The 12,329-nt window shown below is 42.7% G+C and overlaps 2 protein-coding genes across 2 annotated transcripts; both read left to right on the top strand.

Annotated features, from left to right (window-relative positions):
- Positions 1 to 3,011: 3,011 nt before the first annotated feature.
- LOC116247683 (expansin-A10-like) lies at positions 3,012 to 5,632 on the top strand. The gene is made up of 4 exons (XM_031619935.2): positions 3,012 to 3,377; positions 3,528 to 3,660; positions 3,820 to 4,129; positions 4,871 to 5,632. Exons 1-4 carry the CDS (start codon positions 3,027 to 3,029, stop codon positions 5,175 to 5,177), a joined length of 1,101 nt encoding a protein of 366 aa, XP_031475795.2. The 5' UTR covers positions 3,012 to 3,026; the 3' UTR covers positions 5,178 to 5,632.
- A 4,765-nt stretch (positions 5,633 to 10,397) lies between these two features.
- On the top strand, positions 10,398 to 11,895 carry LOC116247682 (chlorophyll a-b binding protein 4, chloroplastic). Its single transcript, XM_031619934.2, has 3 exons — positions 10,398 to 10,691; positions 10,781 to 11,196; positions 11,590 to 11,895. The coding sequence occupies exons 1-3, from the start codon at positions 10,495 to 10,497 to the stop codon at positions 11,724 to 11,726; spliced, it is 750 nt and encodes a 249-aa protein (XP_031475794.1). The 5' UTR covers positions 10,398 to 10,494; the 3' UTR covers positions 11,727 to 11,895.
- Positions 11,896 to 12,329: the final 434 nt, after the last annotated feature.

Genomic DNA, 12,329 nt, shown 5'->3' with positions numbered 1-12,329 from the left:
CCTGGCTCTCGATCGAAGACATGAGTACTGACACTGGTCCAAAGGACGACCGGCCGGCGACAAGTCTTTTGCATCCGTTCCTCTTTGTTCTGCTGATGCTGGAGAGATCCCCAGCAGCTACCACAAGATCTAGGGTTACTTTCACCATTATAAAAGTTATCATTTCCCCGCTTGTCACTTTTCCCGTCTCCCCTTCTTCTTCACCAACTGCTTTCAATTAATCATCCAAGAGCACTCCCTTCAAAGCAAAGCAAAGGAAAAAAAGGATCCAAGCTTTTTATGTAGGGAGGCATCCTAAAGACATAATGATACTTAACAAAGCGATTAGTTAATTAGGTTATGTTTTCTTAGTTGAATGTGAAATTTTTACCACTAAATATTGGGATAATACCGAGAACGAAGACGAAAACTCAAACAACGAAGACAAGCAACGTCGAAACTTTAATTTGACACTCTTTATTTGCTGTCTTATCGCCGGCTCACTCACAGCACATGTACTGGTGTGAAGGTAAAATTAACAAGCAATTAGCATGGTTGGCTAGAATGTGCCTCCTAGTTACTTTTGATCTTAACCGCAACTTGGTATCTGCCCAGTGCCCAGTGCCCTCCCCCACAAACGAAGAAAAAGGAAAAAGACTCGCGCACATAGTTTTGACGGACGCTGATGTGGGAGGGAAAATGAATCGAATCGGTCTAAAAAAAGTGGGTTTTGTCTCTAAGTCTCAACTACATAGGCATATGTTATCTACGTATACATATAAGTATAATAATAATGCTTATTTCTACAATTAACCAATCCAAAAAACGAAGTGCATCCAACTCATGCTTGTACACACTTTGGTGCCACGACGGGAACTCAATAGTCATCGTCGAGAGATGGAAGGGCCCATGAGTCGCAACGTCAAACTGTTATGGGTAGGTACATTTTTTTTGCGCAAATTATGGAGCAAATTATTAGCGCTTTTGGTCGCAATTCAATTCAAATCGCTCGTCTTGGTCATAGCCTGCCACCCAAGAAATGGATGCTAATTAACGGTCGAGATCGAGTTATTGCCAATGTGCGATATCCGTGAGTGAGCTGCAAAGCAATTCGTGTTCCTTTACGTCACTAGCTTTATATGCTTATAATTCTGAAAAAAAAAAAAGAGATCAATGTTTTTGTGGAGTTTTTCGGTTTTTTTTTTTTTTAATTTATGCTCATTCGTCCGTAAAAACTGTCAAATAAGGTAGTGTACTGAAATGCTACTTCTTTTTTCATTGTTAACCAAACTTTTACTTCAAGCTTTTATCTAACCGTTTTTTTTGCTAAAAAATTGCAAATGGTGATTCTTTTTTCCCTTAAAGCAAGATTACCAGGCAAAGGGTGGGCTCCAGAAAAGAAATCTCTCCCGTGTAAACGCTTGCAGTGGAATTGTTAACAGTGAGTGTGGGATGCATGTTCTTCCTATATGTTGTTTTATAATGGATGAGAAGGTACAAATTCTCCTTAGGTTAAGGATCATGCGGGTTTAATTTAATTTTTGCTCTCAATTCGCTGAAGCCAGGCATGAGTGAATTTGATATTCCTTCGCAAGCATAACCCCACAAAGAAATCGCAAGTGTGGAAGCTGGCTGTCGCCCGTCACATGGCAGTTTACAGCTTCTCCGCTTTCAGATGATAATTCAGCGTCATCGATATTCGACCGTACCACTACCCGGCCCCCTCTTTACTAGATCATATCTCCCGCCGACAATCTTTTTTAATTGTTAAGCCTCAAGGCGGAAGTGCTACCTGTATAATAATTTCGATGTTCTCCGTATCTTACTTGCACACTTAAATGTGCTAATCTAAAATAAGCCCATTTCTGCTTCTTCATTTCTTTTTAAAAGTTTTTTTTTTTTTTTTTTTTTTTAATTAACTGAGGACATTAAAGCTCTATGGTCAAAATGTTTTAAAGAAATAATCAAGACCTTCACGCCTTGTATGCGCTTACACTAACGGATCTGTTTCTCAAAGAGAACGCCGAAGGACATGTATATAAATATATATGGAGAGGGTGATAAGATAGCATGCGCTGTATTCCACCTTGAGGTGGTGATGGAGGGAGAGGAGAAAAGTGTGTCCGTTTCATAAAACAGTAAAGGCAGAGAAAAAGGAAAAACAAAAAACTGCAGGGTCATTAAGATAGATAGATAGAATCAGATATAAAAGATGACGGCTTGGCTTGCGTGTGACATCAACGTTTTTTGCTAGCTGTATGGTTCAGAGATTAATGCATCATCCACGTGCTGGTAACAGGCCTAGAGAGAGAGAGATGGGTCGAATAACATGGCGTTTTCCTTCCTCGTTTCGTTTCTGAGATTCTTCCATCTTTTTCTTGGGACGCAGCAGCACCTGCATTTTCGAGTGAGATAGGAATGCTAGCGACTCTTATCAGATTCAAGAGAGATCCATCCAATACGCAGACACATATATAATTCTTGATCTGTTTCAGGAAAGTCAAATTCAACGACTCATACGAACTCCTCCCCACAACACATATGTATAAACGACCTAGCTATCGAGTGATAAATCCAGGAAATTAACCTTACTTTACCACAGATACAGTCAAGCGCATGGGGAAACGTAAAGGTGTTTTTTTTTTAACTATTCAAGTACGTGGTAGCCTTTATATCAGATTCAGAAGAAAACTGCCATGTGACGCATTCAAGTTCACGTACAGTAAAAAGGCTGTACTACAAATGGCGGATTACAGAAACTTACAAGAAAATCGCTTTGTTTGCGGACGAAGTCAACCATAAGTAAATGGCACAAGTTTTTGACATGGATGGTAAGGAAGAAATCTAGGGCATCTAAAAATTTTAACCGGACGGGGACGGCGTAAGGTAACGTTAGTATGATCGTATGGGATGGTGAAAATAGGAGAGGAAGAAGGAGGAGGAGTATTAAAGAGAGCAGGGAAGTGAACCGGTGAAGTATGTTTAGGAGACCGGAAAAGGAAGAATACCGCTTTTAATTTGGTGGGGCCGCTTCTCTCTTTCATCACATGGGCGTCCCCCCCTCCCCAAAACCACGCGGTCTCCCCTCCAAAACCGCCGTGGACGGCGAAGGAGGACCGACGGTATCTTTTCAAACTTACAACTGGTCTGCATTTAGCTGCAGGTTGTTTTTTCTCCTTCCCTTTTCACTCCCCGCCAAGATCACCCTGCTTCAGTCAGCTGATGGCCTCTTGGATCGCAACTTCTACGGCCCGTTGATAAAAGAAGCGACCCGGCCGGCCCTACTCCTCCCCAACTTCTATTTATTCATCTTAACTTCCCCACCATTTCTTCCCACATGCACACTACCCTTCTCCTTTTCTTCCCGCCCTCCTGCTCCTTTACCCCTCGATCAACTGGTATGTAATCCCTTTCTCACATAATTTTCCTGCACTTCATTCTTCATCAGCAGTGCTGCATGCTACTGTATGACATTAACTTTTGGTTCCATATATATGAATAAATCTTTGTGTCTGAAGGCTGAACCTGTGTGTCTCTATCCTTTTCAGGGAATGGCGTCCGTTGGGATCTTTCTAGTCTGTTTTCTTCTTCCGCTGTTCCCGAGTGCTTATGGCTATGGATGGGGCTGGACCTCTGGGCGTGCGACCTTCTATGGAGGCGGCGATGCCTCCGGGACAATGGGTATGTGAAGAAAGAAAGAAGCATGAGAAATTAAGCTAGATGTGGCAGGTTTCTCATGAAATTCAGCGTGAATTACAAGTTAGCGTGGCCGAAAGTTTGTGTACCACTAAGAGCTTGTTTTTTTTTTTTTTTTCTTTTTTCCTTTTCGCATATATGCAGGTGGTGCATGTGGGTACGGAAACCTTTACAGCCAGGGCTATGGGACTAACACAGCGGCGCTGAGCTCTGCGCTCTTTAACGGTGGGCTTAGCTGCGGGTCTTGTTATATGATCAAGTGTGTGAATAGCAGAATGTGCCTTCCCGGTTACATCGTGGTGACCGGCACCAATTTCTGTCCTCCAAACTATGGCCTGCCCAACAACGCCGGCGGCTGGTGCAACCCCCCCCAGCAGCATTTTGACCTCTCTCAGCCAGTCTTCCAGCGCATAGCTCAGTACAGAGCTGGTGTTGTCCCTGTTGTTTTCAGAAGGTACGCATGTATGCATGCATGTCATGAGTTGCCTGCCACATTACATCGCATCTCCAGTAGAGTAGTCCACAATAGAATCATCAAAATTTTTTCCGGTTCCCATTTTTGTTTCCCGATGATAATGTTCATCATTCAGCACTGGTCGTTTTGCTTTTGTCCTCTGTTTCCTATTCCTATGTATTCACTCTTACAATACTTAACAAGTTTTCCTGCTCGCACAAGCTTACTGCTGAATTTCGATTCAATGACTTTTCAGTTATTCGAGCTTTGGTGGTCCAAATTAACCAAGCTTTTGGCTTTCCCTTTGTTTCTGTCTGCTTTAGACAAGTCCAACGCCACCGACACACTCACCAAAGAGGAAAAAAAGAAGGAAAAAGAAATTTCCGACGCTTGTAGTCGTATCTTGATAGTGAAAGAAAAAAGAGTAAAGGGGATGAGAAGTGTGGGGTCGAGATTTGCTCCCCTTGCTTTCTCTGCTTTTCGGTTTAGTCTTTTTCCCCATTTATTAAGCTTTACATGTACTGGATTCCAAGTTTCCAACCCCTCCCTTCTTTTTTACTTAGGGCAAATACAATCCTTGTAGTATTTTTTTTTTACTCCAATTTTTTTTAATGTACTAGACTAATTTATTTTGAAACACGATCAATCCCTCTCCCTGTTGTGCTTCAAAGCTCTTTCTTTCTCTGTCTATGGGTGTATGGTATACAGAATTGTGAATTCTCACTCGATGCTTTGGAACAGGGTAGCGTGCAGAAAGAGGGGTGGAATCAGATTCACGATCAACGGCCACGCTTACTTCAACCTGGTGCTTATAACCAACGTCGGTGGAGCAGGGGACGTCCATGCAGTTTACATCAAAGGGTCGAGGACCGGATGGCAGGCCATGTCCAGGAACTGGGGCCAGAACTGGCAGAGCAACAGCTACCTCAACGGCCAGGCCCTCTCCTTCAAGGTCGTCACCAGCGATGGCCGTTATGTGGTCTCTTATAACGTCGCCCCTCCAAGCTGGTCCTTCGGCCAGACCTACAGCGGTCGCCAGTTTTACTGAAACAAACTCACCATATATAAGCCCTCAGCTCTCCTTGGCATCCCCTTCATTAATCCGAGTCACATCCTCGAGCAAAGCAGTATGCAGTTAAAATTATTTATGTTCTCCTTAATGTTCTTTTCTTCCTCTTCCTCTTGGAAGGTGGCCTTTCTAATCATTCTTGACCGGTTAATGGTCATGCCTGTGTCTTAAGTTTGTCGCGTGCCCATTTGGTACTCAAGCGAAAGTGGCAGAGGCTATATTTACCACCCGCCACCAGCTTGCATATATAGATGCAGAGAGAAAAATAAGTGTTTTTCTTTCTTTTCCACCATATTGATCCCTGTATGAAGAAGGTCAAGATGGTAACGGTGTAAGCAGTTTTTCTCTCAATTCGTCCTTGGTATATTGAAGAAGTGGATGCATAAGACTGTATATTTTGTGGTTGTTTAATAAGGGAAAATGGTGTTTGGAGATATCTTGTTTCCTCTTCCTTTTCATTTCTCAGTGACTTTTCCCCTTCCTCCTTTCACCTAGCGGCACTTCGTTTTTCAATTTTATCACTCCAAAATTGTTCAAAGTGGCTTTTCATGAGCAAAAGTGACTAAGGACGTAATTATGGTTCTTGATTTAGTGGTTCAGAACCTGTGGCCAGCTTTCCGTGCCAAAGTTGGTTAAGAGTCTGAGCCTGACTACCTAGTAAGGTTATGAGATGCTTGAAATAATTGAATACGAGGCTGCTAATCATCTGTCATGTTGTCTGCTCTGAGAAACCCCCTGCCGGCCATTGGTGTGAATCATCAGCTCAAGCTCATGGCACTTGTCATGTGGAGTACGCACCTCTGACACCTTTCGTTAGAGTGCATGCATCGCTGCGATTAGTATTTCCCTTTTTTTGTTTATTAAGCTGTGTCAACAGTGGCGGATTTGGCGACCACCCTTAAAATTAAGGTGGAGGTTCTCTTAATTTTTACTCGAAGAGCAATAACAAGGAGAAATGCCATGAGGAAACTCTGTAGCTTCGAACCATATCATCCGAACAGTAGATATTGTCTCAGGGGAGCCAGACAACAACCTTCAAGCGCATCAGCAGTAAAAGTAGACTCGCCAGTTTTGACATACACATGGAATCATGCGCACGGGAATTGAAAGGGCCACTCATCCCATGCACAAAATGAACCAAGCCGGTTTAAGTTGCTTATTTTGATGGACCCAGGCACGAAACTTTTGCTTCAGCCTTGCAGCACCACCTTTTTTGGGTGTATCTATAATTTACGTATCAGAAGATTTCGATTACGAAATTATAAGATGTCAATTTAATCACAAACAGGATATTCTATCCACGTTATGGCTAAGGTGATTGACCTTCAAATTTTAAGCCAGGAGTTTAGTACGAAGTGCATCTCCATCGACACGATCTGCTCCTCATATTCTGCCCAACTTGCCTAACTCAAAGAGCACGACATTTGGTTCACCCACTTCTTGACATCTTGAAACACAGATTACCATTAACAGTACCTAAAGTTAGTAGAAAGTTCCTGTTTTTCTTCCAAAGAGGATTCAATTTACCTGGCCATGTACCTAGGGGCTTGAGACTTCCAAACTCATAGAGATCATCTTACTTTGATGACTGGAAAAGCTGGATCACGGTCTGCCAACGTTCCAATACATCCCACCTTAATGACCAATTGAAAGGTTGAAGCGAGCCTTTCTTCCTTCAGTACGAATCCACATAATAATATAGTGACATTACACTCGACCAAGATTTCAAATATAGCAAATTGAAGTAACCAAAAAAAAAAAAAGAAAAAAAAAGAAAAGGAAAAGGAAAATGAAGCTTTTGGACTTCGTTTCCAGATCAGTATGTAAGGGTTAATTTGTATCAATATTGGTAAAGCTATTTCCAGAAACAAATTTGTCAGCTGCATGATTTAGAGAATCGGCTGAATTGATTGATTAACAAACTGGCGAAATTTTATGACGAATTAGAATTAGAGTCATTTATGAATTGACGAAACTAAAATTTACCTCAAGAACACCTGTTTACAAAAATATGTTGATATTCTATGACAGAAAAGAAATCCATTTTAGTGAACCAGACCATTGTCATACTCATAAATGAAAGCCCACATATGCATAACTAATCATCAGGAAGTCAAGCCTTCACCAACTCTCACATCTATCAGGCACTTGTAGGCCCAATTCCGCTCAAACCCATACCTGATGCCTGTCAAATGATCATCTAAAAGCAGTATCATCTAGGTCCTTTACTTACAAGTTAATAAGAACAGAGATATTAGGATCCCTTTCCTACTTAGGTTTCATAATGCATGGATGTCTAAGACTACACAAACTCAACCTGTAGTAGAAAAGTGAACAGGTGCAGGCGCTAGCTTCTGTATAAAGACGCCCACAAAGGACGATTTGAAAACCACTCATGGGCATTCAAGCCAATAGAAAACTAATGCATATCAAGTGTAGTTAGTATAAATAGAACGACGTTTGAAATGAGTCTGTCCCGAAATACAGCAAAATCTTTGATAACAAAGTACGTCCATTAAAATGAACTATCCGTACAGTGTAGGAAGTCCCAAGTTTGTAAAGTCTATAAACGAAAAACCTCAGTTCGATTCCCTTTCATTTTTACTGTACTGAAGCAAGAAAAGAGGTATAACAATTAATTAAACCTCAAAACAAGTCATGTCTCCCATAAGCTTTACTGTAACAAGAATTATAGCTATATTAACAAAAGAGAGAGACAAACAGATTTCGAAAGCCGAAGAAAGAGCCCCTTAAAGCAGCAAATCCTGAGAGTGAAGTGACCGGGGTGGATCTGGCCAGTATAAACCAACCTTTGGGTGTCTGAGATAAGCACTCAGACTTCGCTTTACGGGGAATTGAGGAGATGAAGAGGGCAGCTTTGAGTACTAATGGCATCTTCTTGGTATGGTGAGCACCGTAAGTTACTTAGTGCAACATGGCAAATGGTTAAATTTCAGACTGCATTTCTACCTGTTCCATCTACTGTTTTCCTAATTTCGCTTTACCATCTTCTTTTCAATTTACCTTTCGTTTCAATGGTCTTCCGATAAACTGTAGTGTTTTTTTTTTTTTTTTTAATTTACGTATTTCTGAACAATGAACCACATCTCTATGGTCAGATTTCAACAAGAACCAACAAAATCGTGTGACAACCACAGATAGATCTTCTTTCTCTCTCTCTCTCTCTCTCTCTTTCTGCAGTTACAGGTATTGATCAGGTTAATGGGGCGAAATGCAGAGTCCACATTTTCAATGGAGACGTACAACTTCAGAAGTCAACCGAAAGGGTTTTTAACTGTGGCGCAGGTGATTCTTGATTCTCTTACTTGGACCTTGCACTTCAACTCTCAAAGTTAACATCTGCTGCTTGGGGCGGGGTGGGGTGGGATCAAGCAAAAAATAATACTAAAGAAGTAACAAATTTGGAAAAGCACTTTTTCATCTATTGCTGGTCGGGTGACACTTATTGAGCTTGTGGTTAGTCCTATTCCGCAATTCCTAATGTCAGATCACTTCATGCCCGCCAATGTTGTCAACCAAATCAAGGTCATTATGAGGAAGTTATTGTGGCATGATAGCGAAGGTCATCACAATTGTCAACTTACGATCTGAGTGGGCTCCAATCAAATTAGTTCTCGAGTTCCCATCCGTATGCATGACTGTTCTAGGTCAAACTTATGGCTTTGATATTGGATAAAGGCCTTCAAGTTCTTCGAGGATGGCAATGACGACGATGCTCTATCCCACTTGGTTCAGTTGGGCGACTACCTCTACGGGGAACTTTTCGGTTGCTAAGGTTTATCACTCTTTATTACCACCAGGCTTGGAATGGCTTCCAAAAGGCTATTTGTGGGGGGAAAGATCCTCTTCAGCATGGCTGATTGTAGAGGGAAAGAATCAAACTCATGATACAAAATCGAAGAGGTGGGGCTTCCATCTCCCTAGTAGATGTACCCTTTGCCTCGTTCAAGAGGAGTCCATGCAACATCTATTTTGGTACTGCCCGACCATGAATCATCTATACCCAACTGTGCGGAACTCGCCTAAGGTTTTCGTTATGAGACAATCTCTAGTGAGGGATGTCATCGGGTGTCCAAATCGGTGCTAAGGGAGAACGCATGAATATGATACGGAAAATCTGGTACGCGATGGGGCGTATGGTGTGCTAGAAACGATGCGGTTTATTATAGAGGTACTGTCAAAGTAGAGGTCCGCAAGCTATCAACAAGGATTCTCTGTGACGTAGACTGTATTATAAGACAGCTCCATCCCGTTGTTCGTTCTAATGGTATATGGGTTTGGTATTGCTTGTTAATGTTAATTAACATAAGAAGTGGCTAGCTGCAGTTAGTTTAATTCCCATGAGGACAACTCCCTGTCGCCATTTTGAACCTTAGAGACGAGAGAAAGGGTGGGGGGAGCCATGGCTCCTCGTCCATCGTGGACACAAGAGTTTGACATGGAACTGGTTAATGAAAATTAGATGAAATAGTCATCATCGTGTTATGATCTTCTGCATTTATGAAAACACAGGACTTGCGCTTCTTCTGCCCTCATAGGAAACAATATAGTTAAGATTAGACAAATTCGTCTAAAATGGAACCGTAATTCAGTGGGCATAGCTTTTTCTTAAAAAAAAAATCACCGAGACGACTTTCACCCATGAGGGCTCACTTTGTCAAGAGACGAATTAAAGAAGAATATAATAATGCAGGGAAACCCAGCTTCCTTTCTGAAAACGTGTGAATGTGTGACCATTTAAAAGCGAAAGTTAAATTGGATGATTAACTTACGGGATAGTGAAAACCTCCTCTCTTCTGTGTGTTACTGCATCACGCCCCCTTTTTCTGGATTGCCCAGATAATTGGGGCCATCATGAATATTTTACTAGCTAGAAATTGGGGACGTATCCACGTTGACTCCTTCTGGTTCGAGGTAAAGATACGCAGACAATCGTTGTACGATTAGGTGGCGAGGGTTCATTGGAGGGAGAGGATTCTCCAGCCGCGCAGAGCCATAGAAAGCGAGCGATTCCAGAGGATAAAGCCGGATAAGGGTGGGGGCGTTTCGATTGGCAGAGTGCTGATGACACAGGAAACGCCACCGTCAGATCTTCCCCGAGATCAATCCTCGCCGTCCACTGCCAACGTGGGACTCCAGCAACCAGCGGTGTTGGCACCATTGAAATAATAATACTTCAGGGTGGGGAGAAGCAGAGCTCCGGCAGCAATTTCCCTCCTCCCTCCCTCGCCAACCCAACTACCAGTGGGCATCAGAGCTTCCCGGTCGAAAGATCATGGCCTCCATGTCGATGCAGGCTTCTCTTGGGGGTTTCAGGCCGTCGACCTTCCTCACGGGACGCTCCGGCAGGTTGGCGAGGGGAATCGGGGCCCAGAGCTTCCCGTCGCTGGATCGCGTTAGCCCGTTAAAGGTTGAAGCCAAGAAGGGAGAGTGGTTGCCCGGTTTGGCGTCCCCTGCATATCTCAATGGCAGGTGTGTTTTCTTCTTCTTCATCTACTTATTTTCTTTTCTTCCCTTGAGATGGTTCGTTTACACTCATGATCTTGCACGACCAACTGCAGCCTTCCTGGAGATAACGGCTTCGACCCACTAGGCCTAGCAGAGGACCCAGAAAATTTGAAGTGGTTCGTGCAGGCCGAGTTGGTCAATGGCAGGTGGGCTATGCTCGGTGTTGCAGGGATGTTGTTGCCCGAGGTATTCACCAAGATCGGAATCATCAACGTGCCTGAGTGGTACGATGCTGGAAAATCCGAGTACTTCGCCTCATCTTCAACATTGTTCGTGATCGAGTTCATTCTTTTCCACTATGTGGAGATCAGAAGGTGGCAAGATATCAAGAACCCTGGCAGCGTTAACCAGGATCCCATCTTCAAGAGCTACAGCTTGCCACCAAATGAAGTTGGCTACCCAGGAGGAATTTTCAACCCTCTCAACTTCGCTCCAACCTTGGAGGCTAAGGAGAAGGAGATAGCCAACGGTAACTTCCCCATACGCACTATAAAATTAGCACCATCTCCTTGGTTAGTTTGAGCTTTGACTGCTACAATGACTTCGGCTCAAGGCATTCGCCTACTGGGCTGTGAGATATACAAGTCCTTATCAGAGTATCCGTGTCACTACAGTGAGGACATAATCTAACCTTGTGGCTGTTCTGCACATGCACTTGATTGTTCCAATCAGCAAGATTATAGGTTCCCACATAGCCCCATTTAGATCAGGTTCTTCAACAAAAAGAGACTTGAGATGAATAACTTCCAGCAATGACATGCTAGCCCCTAGCACTTTTTGAACCTGATCAGAGACAAAGGATCTTATGAGAAGTCACTTCAATTTGGATCCTCAAATTTTCATTTGTTGATTTCTTTTGCAGGGAGGCTGGCCATGTTGGCATTCTTGGGCTTTGTCATTCAACACAACATAACTGGAAAAGGTCCATTTGAGAACCTGCTACAGCATCTGTCTGACCCGTGGCACAACACCATCGTCCAAACACTTCGGGGAGTTTAAACCAAGCTTGCATTATGTGTATTCTTGCTTTTTCCTCTTGCCTTTCTGAACCTAAACTCATGGATGGCATGGCCATGCATACATGAGCTTGTTCATCAATTCAAAGGTGTAGACATGTACAATAAGAAAAACATGTTCATCAATGTACTGCCACCCAGTTCTGTCATCATAGACTCTGTAAGCTCTGGATTCTTCGCTCTATGCAGTCTCGTTTTTCTAGAATTATCATCCATCTCCTTGTCAAACATTTTTTTTATGCTGAAATGTATTAGAACCATTGTAACATTTTCTTTCTGGTATGGCTATTTGGACTTACACCGTTGGGGAGCCTAATGCAAGCTGCTCCAAACGGAGCCTGGATTCTTAGCAGAGTATTTTTAAGGGAAACACTTCACCTTGGCCGTCTCCATCTTTATGTTCCAACAGCGTATCATAAGCCAACTTAGCTAACTTTGGGATCACTTCCGTATATGTGTCAGATTCAAACTTGAAGATGGATGGCTCAACGAAGTTAAGCTCATGAATCATATTCCGTGAAGCTTAGCATATATCAACATCCAATCCAAACTTAATAATGACAGAAACTCCACCAAGTGACAAAAT

Source organism: Nymphaea colorata, chromosome 2 (assembly GCF_008831285.2).
Source record: "Nymphaea colorata isolate Beijing-Zhang1983 chromosome 2, ASM883128v2, whole genome shotgun sequence".
NCBI classification, from domain to species: Eukaryota; Viridiplantae; Streptophyta; class Magnoliopsida; order Nymphaeales; family Nymphaeaceae; genus Nymphaea; species Nymphaea colorata.
The sequence above is the reverse complement of the archived record's forward strand: the minus strand, read 5'-3'. Positions and strand labels throughout refer to the sequence as shown.

Coding starts and splice junctions, on each gene's coding strand:
- LOC116247682 (XM_031619934.2), top strand. CDS start 10,495: ATGGCCTCCATGTCGATGCAGGCTTCTCTTGGGGGTTTCAGGCCGTCG. Junction 10,692..10,780: donor CCTGCATATCTCAATGGCAG/GTGTGTTTTCTT, acceptor GACCAACTGCAG/CCTTCCTGGAGATAACGGCT. Junction 11,197..11,589: donor GGAGAAGGAGATAGCCAACG/GTAACTTCCCCA, acceptor TTTCTTTTGCAG/GGAGGCTGGCCATGTTGGCA.
- LOC116247683 (XM_031619935.2), top strand. CDS start 3,027: ATGGGCGTCCCCCCCTCCCCAAAACCACGCGGTCTCCCCTCCAAAACC. Junction 3,661..3,819: donor CGATGCCTCCGGGACAATGG/GTATGTGAAGAA, acceptor GCATATATGCAG/GTGGTGCATGTGGGTACGGA. Junction 4,130..4,870: donor GTCCCTGTTGTTTTCAGAAG/GTACGCATGTAT, acceptor GCTTTGGAACAG/GGTAGCGTGCAGAAAGAGGG.